This window comes from Mytilus edulis, chromosome 1, assembly GCF_963676685.1.
Source record: "Mytilus edulis chromosome 1, xbMytEdul2.2, whole genome shotgun sequence".
NCBI lineage: Eukaryota > Metazoa > Mollusca > Bivalvia > Mytilida > Mytilidae > Mytilus > Mytilus edulis.
The window spans coordinates 53,239,361-53,264,070 of NC_092344.1; the positions used below are offsets into that span (position 1 = coordinate 53,239,361).

Sequence of the window (24,710 nt, forward strand, 5' to 3'; positions counted from 1 at the left end):
GAGAACCACTGAATGGAATGAAACCAAACATAGCATCAATGTTCCTTATGAGGTGCTGTTCAAGTGTTGTTACTTTGTAGACGATCCATCATCCAAGATGGTGGCCAGCAGGGGACCAAGTTAAACATAGGACCCTTGGCAAATATATACAAATGTCTTCTTTTAGAGAACCACTGAATGGAATGAAACCCAACATAGCATGAATGTTCCTTATGAGGTGTTGACCAAGTGTTGTTACTTTGTAGACGATCCATCATCCAAGATGGCCGCCAGCAGGGGACAAAGTTTAACATAGGCCCCTTTAGGAAATACATACAAGTGTCTTCTTTTAGAGAACCACTGATTTGAATGAAACCAAACATAGCATGAATGTTCCTTATAAGGTGCCGACCAAGTGTAATTACTTTGTAGACGATCCATCATCCAAGATGGCCACCAGCAGGGGACAAAGTTAAACATAGGACCCTTGGGAAATACATACAAATGTCTTCTTTTAGAGAACTACTGAATGGAATGAAACCAAACATAGCATGAATGTTCCTTATGAGGTACTGACTAAATTTTGTTATTTTGTAGCTGATCCATTGTCAAAGATGACCGCTAGCAACTTAGTTTAACATAGGACCCTATTACAGACTAGGGGAATATCTGTGGTAGCAAGGATGGAGGGGATTCCATACGAACACATAAAAACACATCAGCTTCCATTTCTACATTTTAATCAGACAAAGATGACATTATAAACAAAAATAAAAATTACTGACAAAAGGGGAACAACTCTCTCTTTCACACAGATACATAATCTGACCATACATACTGATATATAACATCCTTCCCACAAAACAAAATTTTACTAAATTTTTACTATGGTCAATATGTTTATGTGTTAAAAGAAAAAACAATTAATAATCATTTCCAAATTAAAAATTAACATTAATAAAGTTAATCTCTCACACTCTAGTAACCATTTTAAAACAAACGTATCAATGCTGCAAAACAAAAAGTCTGGCATCTTGGACTCCTCCCTCAAATGACCTTATGCACGCATTACTTTCACACAAACAATTACAGTGATTAGATATAGGAAGGTGTGGTGTGAGTGCCAATGAGACAACTCTCCATCTGAATAACAATTTAAAAAAAAAAAAAAACATTATAGGTCAATGTACAGCCTTAAACACGGAGCCTTGGCTCACACCGAACAACAAGCTATAAAGGGCCCCAAAATTACTAGTGTAAAACCATTCAAACGGGAAAACCAACGGTCCAATCTATATAAAATAAAAAAACGAGAAATATATTAATTGAATTTCCTACTGGACAAACTGATACATTATAAATAGCTGAATATCAATTTGAAAGTATCATCAGGGACCTTAAACACTTAAATTTAATAAGGTTTTATTTATGACAAATATCACGGAAGAGATCTGTTTTCGCCAAAAATGCGTCCTTTTGCGCCACAACTTTTTTTCTCCAATGCTATGTTTGCGCCACCTGTTTTCGAATTACATGGTATCATTTGCGCCAAAAATAAAACATATGATTGCGCCAATTAGAAGAAAAATGACTTTCCTTCTCCTTTATTTGGACTTGGAACCGGCAGTTTACACAGCAAATGTTTTCCTTTTCTGAAACATACTTTCTTCTTACTGCTGCTGCATACTTAATTCCCAATTTAATGTATGTAGTAGCTTGGGACTTCACTTTATTGTCCAAAAAGACGAGCATTGAAGGATGAAATGCATAAAACAGTTCATAATAATTCCTGTAGAATGCTTCTGCTCCATTACCGGTACGTTTTGCGGTAGATAGAGTTTCAGCCAATACAGAAGGTGGGAACAAAGCATATGTGGCTAAAACTTAATCAGCAAAAGCTTCTTTTTCTTCTCTTTTGGCATATCTTGTTTCAAATATTCAACAAAGCAATCATTTGTCTTCTCTCTGTTCATGGACTGTCAAGTGCACTTTTAATCATTTCTATCCAGATGTCCATCTTTATGGTGAAATATCTTCGAACATATGATACTTTTTAAGCCCAAAATATGACTATATATATATTAATCACTAGTATTTATGATAGATATGTGTACAGGTAAATTGGCGCAAATGAGTTCCGAATATTGGCGCAATTGATACATTTGGAAAACAAAATTTGGCGCAAATGATATCCCTGAAAAACAGTAATTGGCGCAAAAGGACTGCTGCCGATATCTCACCGCTAAATGATAAACACTTTCACATTAGCTTAATTTCAAAGTAAACAAATAACGTAGATCAAAATTAACATGAAAAATATCATAAAATCAACATTGTTAAAAATAAAATGTTCTTGTACACACTATATTTATCATCCTTCTTTAAAATAGGTCTTCTTGGAAATCTGCAAAACCATGGTGATATTCATAATTACTTTTTATGAGAGTCAAATATTACGGCGGAAATTAAACAAAACAGCAATACAGTCAACATTAAGCAATACACATCACACGTGTAGTTCACTGGATAAATCTGGGTCAACATAAACAGTAAAAATGGCTCTTCTGGTGAAATTCTAACTGTAGTATGCATGGCGATACACTTATCACCGATACAAGTTGAATAATGTCAAATAAAAATAGCATATATATAAACAGGATCCAAATGTTACGGAAATTAAATAAAGTAGAGTGTTGTCAAATCGTACACTTTTGCCTAACCGGTTACTCGGATAATCGTTCGACCGATTAACCGGTTAACTGGTAGTTAAAGTTGATGTTTGAAAGCCTTATCAACAGAACCCTACACATAGATATAAGATGTGGTATGAGTGTCAATTTGACAACCTTTCAACCAAGACATAAATACGCTTTTAGAATTGAAGTTTTTCCTTTAGCATTATAAGGCTTGTCTGTGGGGATTCCTGGTGAAATTTGACTTTTAATAATCAAATACACCGTATCAACTAAAGCGTTTGTTCAGATTGAAAAAAAATCTTAATCTCGTAGAATTGAATATGTCATATGTCTGAAACCGATTATTCTTTCCTTTTCTCTTGTTGTCTCCGAAAATAATGTGGTGTGTTTCAATTTGAAATGATTAATTATAAAAAGAGAAGATGTGGTATGATTGCCAATAAGACAATTCTTCACAAGAAACCAAAATGACACATAAATTAACAACTATACGTCATCGTACGACCTGTTTCTTTACTGTGTTTGCTTTTTTCTTTAGGCGTGTTATTCGTACTTACACCTACATTAATTGAGTACATGCACATTGGTTTGCATTTTACAATTTTTTTAATATAAAGTAAGACTAACCCTTGCACTACGGAGGTTGAACATTTAGATGTAGGTTTACACAATATTAGATCAAAAACGAAATAATGAAGTAATTAGTAAAATTTAATCTCATTACTGATTTAAAGTTACTGTTAAAAAAACATGTATACTAATTATGTTTCTTTAAGATCCTGCCCCGAACTCTAATCAATTTTATGTTTTTAGGATTAACAATAGCAATCAATATACTGGACAATTGATCTGTCAAATGAATTACCACGACGACATTTTTATGATTTCAATACAGATTTATATCAAATCTATCAAAATTGATAAAGTATGATGCAGTGAGATAGATCTCACGTGCTTTCTGGTTGAAAACAGAATACATGTAGACATTCATCACAAATCACAAAGACAGTACACGAGACTAGAAATGGTCTGTTCTTCGTCTTTCCAAAAAATCAATTAAATGTTGGTGCAATAGTAATAAATACTATAGTAAACGTTCAGCTTTAAATTTACAACATTACTAAAAGTGTTCAGGGCTAGCATAATGGGGTGTCAGGATTCATTCACTGAATCAGGAACGGTTGGTCAACTTCACAAGTAAAAATGTCCAAAATCCAAAGAAAATAAAACTCCAAAATACGTATACATCATTATTCATCGATGGTTTAGGGTCTCCACCATACTACAGACATTTGGGAATAGCTCTGGTAGCAAGGATGGAGGCGATTTCATATGGACACATAAGTTTCCATTTCTACATTTTAATCAGACAAAGATGACGTCACAAACAAAAATACAAATTACTGACAAAAGGGGAACAACTCTCTCTTTCACACAGAAACATAATCTGACCATACATACTGATATATAACATATGGGAAATACATACAAGTGTCTTCTTCGAGAACCACTGAATAGAATGAAACCAAACATAGCATGAATATTCCTTATGATGTTGTTACTTTGTAGCCAATCCATCATCAAAGATGGCTGTCATACAGGGACTAAGTTTAAGATAGGACCCTATGGGAAATACATACAAATGTCTTCTTTTAGAGAACCACTGAATGGAATGAAACCAAACATAGTATGAATGTTCCTTATGAGGTGCTGACCAAGTGTTGTTACTTTGTAGCGGATTCATCTGCAAGCAAGGGACTTAGTTTAACATAGGACCCTATGAGAAATACATACAAAATATAAAAAAGAAGATGTGGTATGATTGCCAATGAGACAACTATCCACAAGAGACCAAAATGATACAGACATTAACGACTATAGGTCACCTTAAGGCCTTTAACAATGAGCAAAGCCCATACTGCATAGTCAGCTATAAATGCTAAAATGTCTTCTTTTAAAGAACCATAAAATGGAATGCAATACTAAACCAAATTTGGCCTCAATCATTATTTATGTACCTGTTAGGATTTTTATCTTTTTTTCAAAACCCCAAGTAGAGTCAGGTGAGCGACACAGGCTCTTGAGAGCCTCTAGTATTATTTTTGAGAGGGGGAGGGTAATTCGCAAAAGCATACTGTATTGCACAAAAACAAAATAAAAAGGGGGTATTTTTTTTTAATTTTTAGGAGGGGACATTTCACAACAGCAAAGTGTATTGCACAAAAGCAAAAAATTGAGTATCAATTCAAATCATATTACCAATTCTTATTTGTTTGACTACAGTGATTCTGTGTCAGAAACCTATTATGTGTCAAATATTTAATTACAATCTAAATTTAGACCGGTTTCAAGCGTGAATAATTGTGTCTATTTTTCTATATATAACTATATATAGTCAGCTCTCTTTATATTTTTTTGTGATATCTGGAGTTTGAATAATGCAAATCTGTTCATTGAAACACCAATTTGTTATTTTGAGGTGACTGAAATTTTGAGATGAAAATGTTCTGCATGTTGCTTGAAATCTGTCAATAACATTTGGCAGACCAATTGCATATACACATAAATCTAGGTTAACAAATATTAGTTTAAATGGCCGAAAAATAGTTTAAATAGAAAAAAAACTTGACATATATTATAGATAGATTAGATATTAAAATAAATAAACTATGATAATATTTTGTTGCCTAATTTTTTACTGGGATACATATATCGTATATCGTACAAGCAAAAAATTGTAAGACTAGATAAAACTAGAGGCTCTCAAGAGCCTGTATCGCTCACCTGATTCTACTTGGGTTTTTGAAATCATATAAAAAAATATAAAATTTGGCTAAAAGTGACAACACAACCTCATTTATAAGGAAAGGAACATGTTTAATTTTATTCAAAAGTCCCCCACTGGCGGCCATCTTGGATGACGGATCGGCTACAAAGTAACAACACTTGGTCAGCACCTCATAAGGAACATTCATGCCATGTTTGGTTTTATTCCATTCAGTGGTTCTCTAAAAGAAGTCATTTGTATGCATTTCCCATAGGGTCCTATGTTAAACTAAGTCCCCTGCTGGCGGCCATATTGGATGATGGATCGGCTACAAAGTAACAACACTTGGTCAGCACCTCATAAGGAACATTCATGCAATGTTTGGTTTTATTCCATTCAGTGGTTCTCTAAAAGAAGTCATTTGTATGCATTTCCCATAGGGTCCTATCTTAAACTAAGTCCCCCGCTGGCGGCAATCTTGGATAAAGGATCGGCTACAAAGTAACAACACTTGGTCAGCACCACATTAGGAACATTCATGCCATGTTTGATTTCATTCCATTCAGTGGTTCTCTAAAAGAAGTCATTTGTATGCATTTCCCATAGGGTCCTATGTTAAACTAAGTCCCCGGCTGGCGGCCATCTTGGATGATGGATCGGCAACAAAGTAACAACACTTGGTCAGCACCTCATAAGGAACATTCATGCCATGTTTGGTTCCATTCCATTCAGTGGTTCTCTAAAAGAAGTCATTTGTATGCATTTCCCATAGCGTCCTATGTTAAACTAAGTCCCCCGCTGGCGGCCATCTTGGATGATGGATCGGCTACAAAGTAACAACACTTGGTCAGCACCTCATAAGGAACATTCATGCCATGTTTGGTTCCATTCCATTCAGTGGTTCTCTAGAAGAAGTTCAAAATGTAAATTGTTAATGACGACGACGACGGACGACGACGGACGACGACGACGGACGACGGACGCCAAGTGGTGAGAAAAGCTCACTTGGCCCTTCGGGCCAGGTGAGCTAACTAGTTAATAATATACTCAGTACAAAGGAATGTAGGCAGAGTGTCAGAAATTGTTATTGAAAATAGAATGAAAATAAAAAAAAATCATATCTTGAATACATACTGAAATTTCATGTTAATTTTATTTAGGGAGAAGATGGAAGCTTTGTTCAACCAGCTAAAAAGAGAGTTACTTAATCTTGAAAACACTATGGAAGATTCATTTAACTTACTAAATGAACTTAGAGTTGCTACAGAAAGAAACTTTGCATTAAAGAAAATGTTTTGGAAGGTGAGTAAGTCATGTCATTTAATATGTTATATGCAATGCATGTATATGTTAAGCTAAACTGCTAAAGTAATATATTGCAACTCTTCAACCTGGAGTCTTCAACAGCCTATCGATGATGGTTATATATTACTAATACTAATGTAGAAAAAGATAACACAAGAAATGTTGAAAACAAGGGACATTCAATTTGAATAAGACAGAATTAATTAATCATGTTAATTGCAATGATGTAGACAATTTAATCCTCATTTCATAGTATTTATGGGTATCTTATAGGATTGATGCAATTTTTAGCCAAAAAACAAATGTTGATGTGATAAATAAATTGATTTTAAAGTGAACAAAATGTTAGAACATTATCTAGTAGCTAAAAAAATCAAAGATATGATGGTTAGGGTTATACAGGACTTAGTGTGGTAGGTTTTTGTCAAGGCTGCTAATTTTATCGCAAAATCTCACTCTGGGTAAAGTTTTTAAATATTTTGATAACTTTCTTAAACTCTCCTGGTTTTTTCCAAACTTCGACAGAAGCTTGTTTGTTTATGAACATAAGGTAGTATCCAGAAGCAAATTTTGTAAAAATGGAAAAAAAATACTGTTTTTCTATATTTTTGCATATAAATGGACTTAGTTTTTCTGCCATGGCAGTTAACATTACATTCACTAGAGGTTGTTAAAGATTTTAAAACTTTAATAACTTTCTTAAACTATCCTGGATTTTTATCTAACTTAGACAGAAGCTTGTTGTTTATGATCATAAGCTAGTATCTAGAAGGAAATCTTGAAATTATTATAAAAGTACACCTTCAAATTGTAGAAGTAACAATTTGATAAATGAAAAATCAATAATTTTGTAGCAAAGTTTATGTTGTTAAACTTGTTTGAAATTTAGAAGCAGTTGAATTAGCCTTTTTAACAGATAATGCTGTATTCTAATATGACATCTTTCTTTCGCTTAGTGAACAAACCGATGCTCTAAATCCAATAAAATTTGTTTGCACATGTGTATATTGACTTTAAAAGGAAATTTGATTTATTAAAATATAGTTTATACACAATACAATGCATCTTCTATCTAAGAGTTAAGAAACCTCAGTCAATCTATTATTATATTCTTTACTGTTTACTACTAGAGGAGGTATATGTGTTTTGATGACCTCATTATCATAATGACAAACTTTTAACTTACACGTGTATCATATATATGTTAATTAGCTATTTTTTACTGTTTTCGAACTATATTCAAAATCAAATTACTATCCTATGTTAACATTTTATTAAATTGGATCTAAGTTTCTTTGACTGTGATTTGATTATTGTTCATTTGATTGAGTATTGCATTATCTCATTTTCAAGTGTGTGCCATCAATAACGTCATGTTAAAACAGAAACCTTTTTCATATGATCCAGAACTTTCAAAATGGGAATTAAACTAGACTTCTTTCAAAGCTAAGATCATAGAACTTTAATTCCCCAATTAACGCCAGGAGAATGGCTTATTGGCTTTAGTTCGATATTTTTTAAATCTTCGAGTGTAGAGGACATAAGCGGCGGCCATGACAGCTTGTTAGATGTTACATCACAAGAGACAAGTGCCGTCCCCACAATGCACCGCACAATGTAAACAATAACAAAGCACTGCAGTAGAAGGCAATTTAGTAGACTAGCAGTGTAAAAGGTTTTAATCTACAGCTTTGAATAATGAGCAACTGTTTTGTCAAACAATGTTAAAAAAGAAATGACGATCATTACAAGTCCGCCCTATTTCAACCCCGCCAGTTTTAACGGTATCGGAACAGTTCGCCTGGGTTTGACTTCACCCTGAAGAAAGAAGAAAGGAAGACAAAAAGATTTAACCCTGCAGCTCCACAGTGAACCACAGGCTCTGGGAGTCAGTGATCGTAATACAAGAGACTACATACGAAATTGTTTTGCAGAACACTGCCGTTGGTGGAAACTTTTCTCCTCAAATAAGACAATTATAGCAACAGCAACCCCGATGACTATATATTAAACATCTAGAGGTCGTCATTTAGTAATCAACAGTTGACAAGTGCCAATTCAGTAGTTCGAGATCTAGTCTTTGTTGCAACTATATAGAATTACGCAAGTCCTTCCAAGCAGGATCAACTATAATCCAACAACACTTTTGGCAACTCTTACATCGTACAGAACACAATTGGGGTTTACCATACTACTGCAGCAGGAAGGGAAGAACAGCATGGAGATTCTCGGACACGTATAGGATATAGAAATTACAGATATACGTCAGAGATGGGTCTGATTACTTTCAATGTAATTGATTAAATTACAATTACTTTGTCATTTGTACGATTAAATTAAATTAACAATTACATCATTTCTGAAAGTATCTGATTAAATTAATGATTACATTGGCAAAGTAATCATGATTACATCTGATTACAATGAATTAAAAAAAATGTGAATAAATAAACGTTTGGTATAACTATAGAAATTTTTGAAAAAGGATTGTATTATGCCCCACCTACGATAGTAGAGGGGCATTATGTTTTCTGGTCCGTGCGTGCGTGCGTCCGTCCATCCGTCTGTCCGTCCATTCGTTCGTTCGTCAGTTTGTCTGTCCGTCTGTCCCGCTTCAGGTCAAAGATTTTGGTCGAGGTCTGTCAGACTAAGTTTTTGATGAAGCTGAATTCCAATCAACTTGAAACTTAGTATATATGTTGCTTATGATATGATCTTTCTTATTTTAAAGCCAAATTAGACTTTTGACACCAATTTCACGGTCCATTGAACATAGAAAATGATAGTGCGAGTGGGGCATCCGTGTACTTTGGACACATTCTTGTTGGATATGTTATAAAAATAACTTCAAACTTTTTCTATTGAAGAAACCGCAAAAATTCACAAAATATATACATGAACATTATGTCACTGGTAATGACCCATTACACTTTGTCATCTTTGATCTCTGAAATATTTTGACTTTAATTGAATAAAGGTTTATAAAGAGTTTGGAGTTAGACCTCTGACCTCTTCCAGACTGTATAAGTATTTCAAGGTGCAGTTGCTGGGAGTTAAAATATGGATGAAATAATGTGTTACCAGTTAAAAACTATGTAAAATTTTAATATGAATGTTTTATAAAATTGTAAACTAAATATAAGTACTAAAAATCATTGCATTTTACATGTCCAGACCAAATACATACCAAGATGTGTTCATTTTAAACAACATATGTGTCCAACTTTTAATTTATTTTTGCTCATTACATTAAATTACACATGTCTGATTTATCTTTTATCATAAATATTGCCCAACTGCTATAGATAATTGGTAATTGCGATACAAACAATCCTTAATTGGTATCCTAATTTAGTCTATTTGTCAATTCAAAGTTGACAAAAATCACAAAATTAAAAAAAGATTATAATTCAAGTGTTAAAGAAAATTAGTACTTGAATATAACATCTATTATCAAATATATATATAATGTACATCTTAAAATTGTGAATATATGTACAATATCTTTTTATTAAAGCTCATGATGACTTTTTAATACTGTAACAGTTTATTTTTAACTGAAGTATACAAATCAATTAACTTGCTTAAAGTAAAATTTAGTGTTAAGTATGTTTAAATGAACATTTGTTCCCATAGTTCAGGTCTATATTCATTTTAGGTTGAGAAATACAGGCAAAGTTTTGATGTTTATGCAGTGTATATATTTTGACTTTAGTGGAACCTTAAGCATGAAATTCAACAAACTTATAATCAAATGTTCAAAGTTTGTATCATTTCTGAATAAGGGGAAGACAGAGTTCTACTAAAGTATCACAGCTGGAGAACCATTTTATATACTTTATAACACACTGAACCAACCGGACAGAGTTGCAATTGTAAATAGCTAGGATTTTGATATCATTATTTGCTTGTCATAACTACACTACAACAGCATGAACAGGGACCAAGAGATTACCTTTCATTGCATGGATCAAGATATAGAACTTTTACAACATGTATAGGCTTCTATGAACATACCAATATTTGCATCAGCCTTATTACAGTGTTTGTACAATATGTTATCAACAGGAGTTTTCAACTCGTTTCATAATCTCGGTGAGGTAGGAAGGGATTATTACATATAGATTATATTATTTGGATGATTTGAGCTAGTCTATAAAACACTGATTACTTTTGTAACGAGGAAATACTGAATTAATTTAATTGAATAAATTTATAAATAATAAAAGCCTTCTAAGTGCATATGAACCAAAAATTATACTATTTTAAATTAGAATTGGTAACCTTGAATATTTAAAACAGATCATTTCAAATTGCAATTATATAATTTGGTCCATCCAAAACGATCTTTATTTACGTAATCAGGAATTAATGTTCTCATCAAAATATTTTAAATCTCACAACGCATAAATACTTCAGCCATTTTGAAAAAAAGATGTTTAAAAATTTGACAGGAAATTCTAGGATCTTCTTGAAATTGAATCGAAAAATTACAAACAAATATTCTTTTCAGGTGTGAAAAACATAAACAAAAGTTACACATAATCGGGAATGTCCTTATTAAAATAGTCTTCATTTCACAACGTATAATACTTCAGCTATTTGACCAACAATAAATTAAATAAAAGACAGAACCAATTTAATGTCATCTTTCCCTATTTTTAAATATAATCATCAGTCGGTTATGTTCAAAACTCATAAATCCATGGACAAAAAACAAAATCGGGATAACAAACTAAAACCGAGGGAAACACATTAAATATAAGAGGAGAACAACGACATAACACTAAAATGTAACACACATAGACAAAATCCCACGAGAATAACAAATATAACATATATATATAACATCAAAACCAAATACATGAATTTGGGATAGACAAGTACCGTGACACGTCTTATCGCAATGTGAATTTACACTCAAAAATAAGAGAAAACAAACGACACAACGTTATAATGTAATACACACAGAAACGAACTATAATATAACAATGACCATATTCCTGACTTGGTACAGGGCATTTTTAAAGGAAAAAAATGGTGGGTTGAACCTGGTTTTGTGGCATGCCAAACCTCGCACTTTTATGGCCATATGAAATATAACATCAAAATGACAACACAGGACTACAATATAAATAAATTGGAGAACACAATTGACAAAGAATCACACGAACAACAGCCAACAAAAGGCAACAAGTTCAAAATTTTTATACGCCAGAAGTGTATTTTGTCCACACAAGACCTATATGTGACGCACAGATACAAAAGTTTGAAAGCCGAAACGAGTACAAAGTTGAACAGCATCGAGGACCAAAAGATCAAAAAGGTTGTGCCAAAAACGGCAAGGGTTTTCTGTTAAGTTACCAGAAAATCCCTATAATTTAGAGTAATTTATACTTTTGCAAACAGTAAATTTAATAAAATGAATATACAAAAGATGTACATGATAAAGCTGAAGTATTAACTAATTACAGGAAACAACTGAAATACATTTACATAACCAGACATTTGAAACACAAAAGTAGACACATCCGAATACGTTTAAACCTCTACGCCAAGTGACGTCCTATTTGAAACTGAAAAATGACGAAAAAATGACGTCATTTGAATTAGTAAAACAGAGCATCAAAAAATGAAAAATGACGTCACATAAGAATGAATAAGATAGAATTAGGATTAATTTAAGATTATATATTTGAACTAAATACTGATATTGCATTTAATAACAATGCACATTTTAATTCTTATTAATATAAAACTGAGGTAGCAATTAACTATATTATAAAACTATGTCAGGTTTGTTATGAATCTAACTTCAAACGTAAAATATCGTACTGATTACTTTGAACGAAATCAAATCTGATAAATGAAGGCGGTGATTAATTTTCTTTACCATAACACATAAATATAATAGAAAAGACGTCAACACATTTGACAAAATCCGATGAGAATTACAAATATAACATTAAACATTTAAACTAAATACATGAATTTGGGATGGATAAGTACCGTACCACGTCTTATAGTAATGCGAGTTCACACTCGGCAAAACAGTCACAATCGGGAATAAGTCACGTTTGGTAATTAAAAGATTAGACGACATTATGACAAAACACAATCTACCATGTGGTAAAAATGTCCTTAGCTAGTTTGGTCAACGAAACATCGTATGGATCCACCAAATCGTGATGGTGTCCATAAAATTTACGGAGTGTCAATTTTAATCTGTCCTCCTCATAACTTTGTTGGAGCAGTTTCTGCGTAAGGAGCACACTCCTGTATATGAAGTCCGTATAGTGTGAACAAGCACGAGAATAACGTATCAATTGTGATATGTAAACACCATACGAAGGGGCAGAGGGTATGTTACTGCTGAGAAATGGGAAATTGATAATTGGGAAGTTGAAATCGTCCCGTTTATCATAGATTTTCGTGTGAAGTCGTCCATCTACGTCAATATTGAGGAAAAGATCAAGGTATGAAGCAGTCCTTCTAGTATCAGTGGTATCCTTAATTTCAAGTTCACTTGGATATATGAGATGTAAGTATTGGCTGAAATATGGGTTATTCAATGACAGAACATCATCAAGCAGACAAGCAGTTTATTCTTTAAATTTCTGTTATTGAATACCAAGGAAGGAAATAATTCCCGAAATTAATTTGAAACTTTGATACTCAATTTAATAAGTTGTCCTGGAAAATATTCACATCCTTTAGAGCCATGTTAATTTGTGTACGTCCAGTGGCATATGTATTAAGCCTCGGTCACACCTTACCGGATAAGACGAACGGACGCCTAACGGATGCAAATAAAAGTTGTCCGTTGACAAAATTGGTATTTGTTGGGAGTCCGTTTATGTACTGACCGAATGAAACGGACGTGTAACGGATGCATAACTGACACACACCGGATATGCAACGTACGAGAAACGGACACGTACCGGACAGAACGGATGTCGAACGTACATCCAACGGACGAGTACCGCATAAAACGGACACCTAACGGAAGCGTACCGGATAAAACGGATGAACAAAATATACGGAAAAATCAAAGGCGACAATAATAATACGTGTAAATCGCATATATATTCAAAATGTTTCTGTGTAACTGGTTTTGGTTTATTCTTCAAAATTCCGCCAAAGGGCAGTGTCTGGCCTGAATAAGAACTGTTTGATTGTGAAGACGTGCCTATACTCTAAGATCGATTATGAATAATAAGAATTCATGAACCTTAAGAAATCTGACATACCAATAATTGGCATTTCTGACGCGAATTTTCAATTTGCATTTATCCGTTTCAGATCCGTTCATCATCCGTTTTATCCGTTATACGTCCGGTAGAAGTCCGTTTCTCATCCGTTCAACATCCGTTTTATACGTTAAACGTCCGGTAGAAGTCCGTTGGTGAATTTATTTTCCAGACCTCCAACGGATGTATAACGGACACGTAACGGATACAAAACGGAAACGAAACGGACGAGTACCGTACAAAACGGACGCCTAACGGACGTTCAACGGACGTTTTATCCGTTGGACGTCCGTTCAAAGTTTTGAACATGCTCAAAATTTTCCACCGGACAGAACGGACGCCGACGGATAAAACGTACGCTTAACGGACATGCAACGGATATGGACGGATGTCTAACGGATAAGAACGGACGTCTAACGGACATGAACGGATTGAAAAAAAGTTATCCGTTAGGCGTCCGTTCGAGCTATCCGGTAAGGTGTGACCGAGGCTTTACATACATGTCGGAACAGGAAATGGATGGCATAAAGCATTGTCAGAACCATGTTCACATTATTATACATTATACCCAACAATTGTGATGATGACGAATTTCTTCCTAATTGTTTGAGAACAATCTAATTTAATTTCGGGAATTATTTCCTTCCTTGGTATTCAATCTAATTGAAATATAAATCTGTGATTTTACTATGTACATACCATCGATGAACCAAAACAGAGACATATAGACTGATATAATTTTTTCCTTATCTGCATAGTGTCGCCTATTCTAGACGATCCGGTACATAGTAAATTTGCTGGTTGGTTTTTTTTATAGACTTTTATATTATTTTTCCTCTGAATGACCTGTATCATGTTACTCACATAATCCCAGTAAATTTAAGTTTTTAGCTCCAATATCATGAACATCAATGATTATTTTAAACAACTTAGAGCTGTTAAACAAAAACAAATTAGAACTGAACACCATTTATCTAATTTGATTAACTACGAGTATAATGAAAGTATTCCTAACGGACTACAAATCAAGATCAAGCCACAAGCACCTGGGGCCGTGTCAACGAAGCTGTCCGAGGACTAGGACATGTCTTTGGGTGGTCTTAGGACACGTCTTAGTCCTAAGTCAGGTTAACGAAGGTGTCCTAAAATAAGATGTGTCCTAAATTTGGTCCTAAAGTTAGGATATATAAATAGGTGTCTTAGGATAGTCCTAAAAGTTACGATGTCCTAAAACGAAACAAAAACAACAAATATGGCATAAGTTCATTAATAAAAATACTAATACAATGATAAACTAGTATAATGTTATAAAAAATAAACTAATTAAACAAAATTTTTCAATATTTTTTAAAGATTCAGTTGTGTTACATTATTTTCAATTTGTAGACAAATTTTTTATTTAAAATGCTTCCAGATATAAAAATAAAAGCGTTCATAGTATTTAGCTTGAGTTTTGGGAATACTAAGCATATTGCAAGACATTTGTGTGGGTGTGCTAGAACTTACATTGAGATATTGCGGACAAGTCATTTGGTGAAATGCTTTATTATTAACTAAAATTGCTTTTCTGTACACAACTCTATATGAAATGGACATCAAGAGAGAATCTCCAAAAAGTATGTTTGACGAAGTCATATCGTTACGCTCATACATTTATATGGAATAAATGGGGCTGTCCTTTTTGCTTAAAAAATACTATCATCATGAGTAACATTTTTTGCACCTAACCAAACGATGCCATGCTAATTTAAATGTGGGGGGGAATGACTTCCTTTTACTTAATCCTTATTCAATACATGCAATGAAATCGAGTGGACCCAAAGACAAAACAATTTACATACTAACATTAAATTCTAACACGAATCGAATATCTCATTTAACAAAGTTGTGTGACTATTTAGTTTTGTTGTTGTGTGCAATTCATTTATACTTTTTTTGTCGTGTATAATAACGTTCTACAAGTATTACGTTAAAACAATTCATTTATACTTTTTTTGTCGTGTATAATAACGTTCTACAAGTATTACGTTAAAACTTTTATTTTGTATAAATTGTTTTCCATAAAAGAGTCCTCCTTTCTGCCTCTACACATATAGTGAAATAGAATAAAAATATATGTCATTGAATTCCATACATATTTTTTTCAATTAAATAAATGTGTTAGGATGGTCTTAGGACCATCGTATAGTTAGGACTATCATAAGATAGCTTTGTTTTACATCCTAAGACATGTCTCAGACACGTCTTAAGACCATCCTAAATAATGTCCTAAGACATATCTTAGGACATATCCTAGGATACTTTCATTGACACGGCCCCTGGCTCTTTATCCAATACATTACTTCGCAGATGGGACCAAACCCTCTTTCATTGTTCAAAGCGGTTAGTGGTCCTCCTCAAACAACACTGCGAAGGACATCTCAAAACTCTCACTGGCGAGTTTAACACCCTTTTGAATAGCTGCAAAAGAGATCTAACATCTGACAATTGTGATGCAATCAACACTCGCCTCAAGGACATAACTACTATACAATCCAACAATTTAAGTGAAAGACAAAAACGAAAATTCCGCAGGGATGGCATGGAATACATCCACCCTTCCTTACCATCAGAGAGAAAGACTAAACGAATTAGACGCTTTAAACGTAGATCGACCTCAAAAGACTGATTCACCCTCCAACCTCGTGGTCAATCTTTCTCAACACCATTTAACGGAATCGGAAACATCTCTTCTCTCTAGAATATTTGAAACCAGAAAATCCAAAACCGGGCAGATTTTATCTTTTACCTAAAATTCATAAGGCCAATAACTCAGGAAGTACCTATAGTTTCAGCGAACGGTCATCCGACGGAAAAAATATCGGAATTTGTTGACTTCATCTTCGTCAACATGTTGAAGACTTACCATCTCACATCAAAGATACAACCGATTATCTAAGAAAAATGCAGGCCTTATATCCAATCCCCTCCGACACGACTCTTGTTTCCATGGATGTCACCTCCCTCTACACTAATATTCCACATGCAGATGGCATCGATGCATGTAAAGAAGTTTGGAATTCCAGACCAGTGAAATATCCACCTACTGAATGCCTGGTCAAAAGGCTCACGCTGAAACTTAAGAAAAACAACTTCACTTTTGATGGAGATCATTATTTGCAAGTAAATGGAACTGCCATGGGCACCAAAATGGCTCCGTCATATGCCAACATATTCATGGGCAAATTAGAGAAACAACTCCTTGAAACTTCCATCAAAAAAACGCTTTCCTGGTTTAGATTTATAGATGATGTGGATATGAAATGGAATAAAAGCGACGAGGATTTAGATACTTTTATCACTCATGCCAACAACATACATCTTAGTATCAAATTTACTCATGAGAAGTCTAAATCCAAAATCGCCTTCCTTAATACTTCAAGTTCACTCACAGAGGGCATCATATCTACAGATTTATATTCTAAACCTACTGACACTCATCAATATGTGTCCCCTAAAAGTTGCCATCCTGCTCATCTTACCAAGAGCATCCCATACAGTCAGGCGCTTAGAGTCAAGCGAATATGTTTCAACACAGAAACAACTAAAAGACAATTACGTCAACTTGAAACTCGCTTGAAGCAAAGGGGCTACAAACACAGAAATATCAAAAAAAGCTTTCAGAAAGCGGTCAATTCCGAGGAGTGAACTATTGGAATACAAAGTTAAAAATTAAAATAAAAGGACTCCATGTGTTCTTACTTACCACCCATCTCTCAAAAACAGCTTTGGTGTCATTCGTGAGCATTGGAAATCAGTTGAAAAGAATTCCAAACTATCCAAGATTTTTCCCGAGCCTCCAATGATAGCTTTTAGGCAACCTAGTAGTCTGCGGAACCTGCTGGTGCGAGCTGAAGTGTCTGATAATAGAAGTACTTCTGGAGAATGTCGTTCGTGTGAAGAAAAACGCTGCAAATGCTGCCTACAGATGCAGCATTCATCAACATTTCACAGTAAGGCAACCGAAAACAACTATAAGATATTTTGCAATGTTACCTGCAAAAGTATGAATGTTATTTACATACTAGAATGTCGGTTTGTGGCCTCCAATATGTTGGCGAGTCAAAGCAGCCTTTCCACAAACGCCTCAATGGCCATAGGAGTGATATCAATTTAGAAGCCACTTCTCCCAGTTTCTCAGCACTTAAGACAGTCGGGTCACAAACCTGATGACTTTAACCGCATGAAAATTCTAGTGATTGAACAGAACATTCACTGGAGTGATGCCCAGCGACAGGTTCGGGAAAGCTTTTGGATAAAGGAACTTAATGTACATCATCCAAACTGCATCAATAAGAAATAATAACAGTTTTGTTTTTCACTCATTTTTATACGACCGCAAATTTTGAAAAAATTTTCGTCGTATATTGCTATCACGTTGGCGTCTGCGTCGTCGTCGTCGTCGTCGTCGTCGTCGTCGTCGTCGTCGTCGTCGTCGTCGTCCGGCGTCCGAATACTTTTAGTTTTCGCACTCTAACTTTAGTAAAAGTGAATGGAAATCTATGAAATTTTAACACAAGGTTTATGACCACAAAAGGAAGGTTGGTATTGATTTTGGGAGTTTTGGTCCCAACATTTTAGGAATTAGGGGCCAAAAAGGGCCCAAATAAGCATTTTCTTGGTTTTCGCACTATAACTTTAGTTTAAGTTAATAGAAATCTATGAAATTTTGACACAAGGTTTATGACAACAAAAGGAAGGTTGGTATTGATTTTGGGAGTTTAGGTCCCAACAGTTTAGGAATTAGGGGCCAAAAAGGGACCCAAATAAGCATTTTTCTTGGTTTTCGCACCATAACGTTAGTATAAGTAAATAGAAATCTATGAAATTTAAACACAAGGTTTATGACCATAAAAGAAAGGTTGGGTTTGATTTTGGGAGTTTTGGTCCCAACATAATAAGGGGCCCAAAGGGTCCAAAATTAAACTTTTGTTTGATTTCATCAAAATTGAATAATTGGGGTTCTTTGATATGCTGAATCTAACTGTCATGACTGTGTATGTAGATTCTTAACTTTTGGTCCCGTTTTCAAATTGGTCTACATTAAGGTCCAAAGGGTCCAAAATTAAACTTAGTTTGATTTTGACAGAAAATGAATCAGTTAGGTTCTTTGATATGCTGAATCTAAAAATGTACTTAGATTCTTGATTATTGGCCCAGTTTTCAAGTTGGTCCAAATCAGGGTCCAAAATTAAACTTTGTTTGATTTCATCAAAAATTGAATAAATGGGGTTCTTTGATATACCAAATCTAACTGTGTATGTAGATTCTTCATTTTTGGTCCTGTTTTCAAATTGGTCTACACTAAAGTCCAAAGGGTCCAAAATTAAACTTAGTCTGATTTTAACAAAAATTGAAATCTTGAAGTTCTTTGATATGCTGAATCCAAAAATGTACTTAGATTTTTTATTATGGGCCCAGTTTTCAAGTTGGTCCAAATCAGGATCTAAAATTATTATATTAAGTATTGTGCAATAGCAAGTCTTTTCAATTGCACAGTATTGCGCAATGGCAAGAAATATCTAATTGCACAATATTGTGAAATATCAAATTTTTTTTAATTAGAGTTATCTTTCTTTGTCCAGAATAGTAAGCAAGAAATATCTAATTGCAAAATATTGTGCAATAGCAAGATTTTTTTTTAATTGGAGTTATCTTTCTTTGTCCAGAATCAACTTAAATCTTTGTTATATACAATATACAATGTATATTCACTTTTTACTACCAACTGATAAATTAAAATAATCTTTACCATTCAGTGATAACAAGCAGTTTTTTTACATTTTTTTTATATTTTATGATGTATTTAAATGAGTAGTTATTGTTGCAAACTCCATTAGAAATTTTAATTGAGATTAGTTTTGGAATAAGGGAAAGGGGGATGTGATTAAAAAAATTGGGTTCAATTTTTCTCATTTGAAATTTCATAAATAAAAAAGAAAATTTCTTCAAACATTTTTTTGAGAGGATTAATATTCAACAGCATAGTGAATTGCTCTAAGAGAAACAAAAATTTTAAGTTCATTAGAACACATTCATTCTGTGTCAGAAACCTATGCTGTGTCAACTATTTAATCACAATCCAAATTTAGAGCTGAATCCAGCTTGAATGTTGTGTCCATACTTGCCCTAACCGTTCAGGGTTCAACCTCTGCGGTCGTATAAAGCTACGCCCTGCGGAGCATCTGGTTATTGTTAATATACACAGTCACGTATATTGAATTATAGTGTTTTGTTTATATTATGATATTCAGGATTTTGGATTAAAATCAATCGATCAAAACTTACCTGTATTATTACTGATCTATTTTTACACCTTATACATTATGTATCAGTATAGTTAAAACTTGTGACACTTGAAGAAGGCCATTTGTTGAGCCGAAATATTTGTCAACACGATTTAATAACAACATTTTCGTATTATAACATCTTATATCAGTACCGTTGTGCAAATCTTTAGACTGATATATATATATATATATATATATATATATATACAACTCGTCTAAACATCAACCCAACAATGTTAGATCTGTAAATTTGCTTTCGCAAATTTTTGGTTCTTCCCTCGCCGGGATTCGAACCCATGCTACTGTGATATCGTGACACCAAATCGCCTGCACTGCAGCCGTCCCGCTAGACCACACGACCACCTGGGCTCTTAAAAAATAGAGCTTTCGCTGGCCGTGTGTTACCTTTCCACGTCAGTTTTAATCTAGCGGCGTACTGCAGTACATGATATATAAGGCATGAAGATGTTATTGTTACAGATCAGCTAAATTATCTATAGTAAAGGATCCTACAAATTAATGTAAGATACAGTCACAGAAAATAATTATATATATAAGTACGTCTGAGTCATATAATGTCTTAAATTAGCAACAATCAACATTCAATCTATTTAAGCGTGGATCAGTTTGTGAAAAATAAACAAATTAGCTTCATCAGGCGTGTGCATCTCTCAAGGTGAAATCGGATGCATGACAAAAAAATATTTTTGTAGCTTAATCTATACAAGATTTGAGGAAAAGTGTAACATTTTTATTAATGTTGCATAAAATATGTTTGTAGCCATACAACTACATAAAGTTGGAATCAAAGTTTAACACATTTATAGATGTTCGATTAATTGTGTGAATTTCTATAAATTAATTTGTATGATTTCAAGATAATTGGTTTGTAACCTCCGATTGTTGATATCTCCTGTTGAGATACTTTGGATGTTACTAGAATATCTTTGAGGTTTTTGGGTCTGCGGTAAGCCATAACGGGAGGTGATGGAAAAATCTCTTTTAAGTAAGGATCATTTTCAATAAGACGCCAGTGTTTGTGGACAATGGATGAAAGATTTGTCAGGTCAGGATGAAAGCTAACAACAAACGGGATTTTATTTGTATATATTTATTTTATATATATATTCTTAGACATTTGTATAATTTTTATTCAGTAACTGTATCAGTTTATTTTCACAAACTAATCCACGCTTAAATAGATTGAATGTTAATTGTTGATATTTTAAGACATAATATATATATATATATATAACTCGTCTAAACATCAACCCAACAATGTTAGATCTGTAAATTTGCTTTCGCAAATTTTTGGTTCTTCCCTCGCCGGGATTCGAACCCATGCTACTGTGATATCGTGACACCAAATCGCCTGCACTGCAGCCGTCCCACTAGACCACACGACCACCTGGGCTCTATAAAAGAGCTTTCGCTGCCGTGTGTTACCTTTCCTCGTCAGTTTTAATCTAGCGGCGTAATACAGTACATGATATATAAGGCATGAAGATGTTATTGTTACAGATCAGCTAAATTATCTTTAGTAAAGGATCCTACAAATTAATGTAATATACAGTCACAGAAAATAATTATATTTATAAGTACGTCTGAGTCAGTGACAACTCTACAACAGATGTATCCATCGGATCGCCATCAATGATGGTGATACATGGCTGTGTACATAATGTATATACAACTCGTCTAAACATCAACACAACAATGTTAGATCTGTAAATTTGATTTCGCAAATTTTTGGTTCTTCCCTCGCCGGGATTCGAACCCATGCTATTGTGATATCGTGACACCAAATCGCCTGCACTGCAGCCGTCCCGCTATGAGTCTGAAAGAGTGTGTAACAATACAGATAAATAATTTTTCCTGTTTGTGTAGTATTGTCAATTTTGATGATCCAATACCTATTAAGTTTACTGGTTGGTAGATTCTTATAGACTCTATATATATAAACCTCCCGAAACGAAAGCTTATTTTTATAAGCTAGAGTTAGAGGAGGCCCCGGATAAGGTCTCTGCGCAATGCTAGGCGGTGTTGTCGTAGAAGTTAGAAAACAAAGTACAGGTTCCAACCCCGGCGCCTTGGAAGAAGTTACGAATCAAATCTACTCTAACATCGTTAGGTTGATTTTCTAGGCACTTTATATATATATATATATATATATATATATATATATATATATACAACTCGTCTAAACATCAACCCAACAATGTTAGATCTGTAAATTTGCTTTCGCAAATTTTTGGTTCTTCCCTCGCCGGGATTCGAACCCATGCTACTGTGATATCGTGACACCAAATCGCCTGCACTGCAGCCGTCCCGCTAGACCACACGACCACCTGGGCTCTCAAAAAAAGAGCTTTCGGTGGGCATGTGTTACCTTTCCACGTCAGTTTTAATCTAGCGGCGTACTACAGTACATGATATATAAGGCATGAAGATGTTATTGTTACAGATCAGCTAAATTATCTATAGTAAAGGATCCTACAAATTAATGTAAGATACAGTCACAGAAAATAATTATATTCATAAGTACGTCTGAGTCAGTGACAACCCTACAAATACAACTCGTCTAAACATCAACCCAACAATGTTAGATCTGTAAATTTGCGAAAATGGTTCTTCCCTCGCCGGGATTCGAACCCATGCTACTGTGATATCGTGACACCAAATCGCCTGCACTGCAGCCGTCCCGCTAGACCACACGACCACCTGGGCTCATATATATATATAAACATAGTGTGTTAAAATTACATTGTTAGGCAATCTATAATTTTATTTGTGTAATTGAATTGATCTCTGTACTGATTAATCCACACTCCCATATATTTGTATGTCATGTGCTGCTTTTTATAGGCACTTATATATATATATATATAAACACCACTGGACGTTAAGCAACCAATAATCAATCAATATATATAAACAAGTATATGTCTCTGACCAAAGCAAGTTAGATATCGACCTGTATTTAAATCAAATTGGTTCTCTTTTTCTTCTTCTTTTGGTATACAATAGTCCATCGACATCCGATGATTACATACTGTTGGCCTACGTGAACTAGTATATTCACAAAACTTTTACCCCAATTTAAACAAACTGTATGCTTCTTTCTTACGTTCAAAGCATACATGTATGTATTTTAATTGCGATTATCTATAGTTCTGTAACTTTCTATCCAGGCGTATAAACGAATGATCGACAAGTGCTTACATTTTTGTTAAATCGATATTTTTTGTATGTTTCAAACTGTCCTTTGTATATTGACAACGAGTATATACATTTGTACTTAATTTTCCTAAACTTACCCTTGGAAAAAATATGTGATTAGATTTTTATTTTATCAAATCTTTTTTGTTGTTGAATTATTTAGATTTTTATAAATAATATTCCTTACACCAGAAATGTTATTTGTAAACAAGCGTATGAATTTAGTAATGCCTAGTATATCACTATTGGAGACAGAGATGTATATTATACACCTGATAGTTGAAAATGAAAAGTTACAAGTTATCGGCTGTGTACACTGATCAATACCCTCAGAAGTGAAACGATGCATGAATTTACAAGCCTGACAGGAAATTACTTGAGTACCTGGACGTGTCACCTCACAATACCTTTGGGAGTAATACATTTAGCCATGCTGATGATCAGATAAGAGAAGGTCCGAATTTATTTAAATAATTTTATTACATAAAAGAATTATAAACAAATTAGATTTTTGAAAACAATTTTCACGGAACACTTACCCGTATTTATGATCATTTATGACTTTGAACTTTGTCTTTTAACTAACTCCTATATAAACAGTTTTAAAACGACAGACCGTGGTTATTTGAAAAATAATAAAATTTTCCGTATCAAGTTAGTTAGTCGGATAAAACAACTGTACACATCATTATCCTACAAATTAATGTAAGATACAGTCACAGAAAATAATTATATTTATAAGTACGTCTGAGTCAGTGACAACCCTACAACTACATTACGACTACATTATGTTACTGTAGTTTTGGTCCAAAATTGTGGTTTATAGACATATCATGGTTTCTAATCGGAGGAGATGTTAAAATGGCGGCACATAGAGAATTGATACTCTAAATTAAAAATCGATGGTGATCTCTTTTCTTGCAGAATAAAACTTCTATATTTATGAATTTGAGCATCTTATACAGAACGGACTTAATATCAATTTTTATTTTTTTGCGAAGTTTCTCTTTAACCTCACCTTTTGCATGTAATGCACATACATCCATTTCAACTACTTATTTTTTTTTCTGACGGCAATATGTTTTTGCTCTTATAATGTTTTGGCAATTTTAGTGTCATCATCATTGTTTGAAGACTTTTGGTTTCCAGACAATGATTTGAGGGA

General features: G+C 33.9%; 1 protein-coding gene across 2 annotated transcripts in view; it reads left to right on the forward strand.

Moving 5' to 3' along the window:
• The window catches only part of LOC139484888 (uncharacterized protein C12orf56-like), a 166,363-nt gene that overhangs the window by 76,697 nt on the left and 64,956 nt on the right, over positions 1-24,710 (forward strand). For both annotated transcript variants that reach the window (XM_071268921.1, XM_071268930.1), the window contains exon 6: positions 6,603-6,744. In XM_071268921.1, the coding sequence (XP_071125022.1) occupies positions 6,603-6,744 (142 nt within the window). The remainder of the gene's footprint in view (positions 1-6,602; positions 6,745-24,710) is intronic.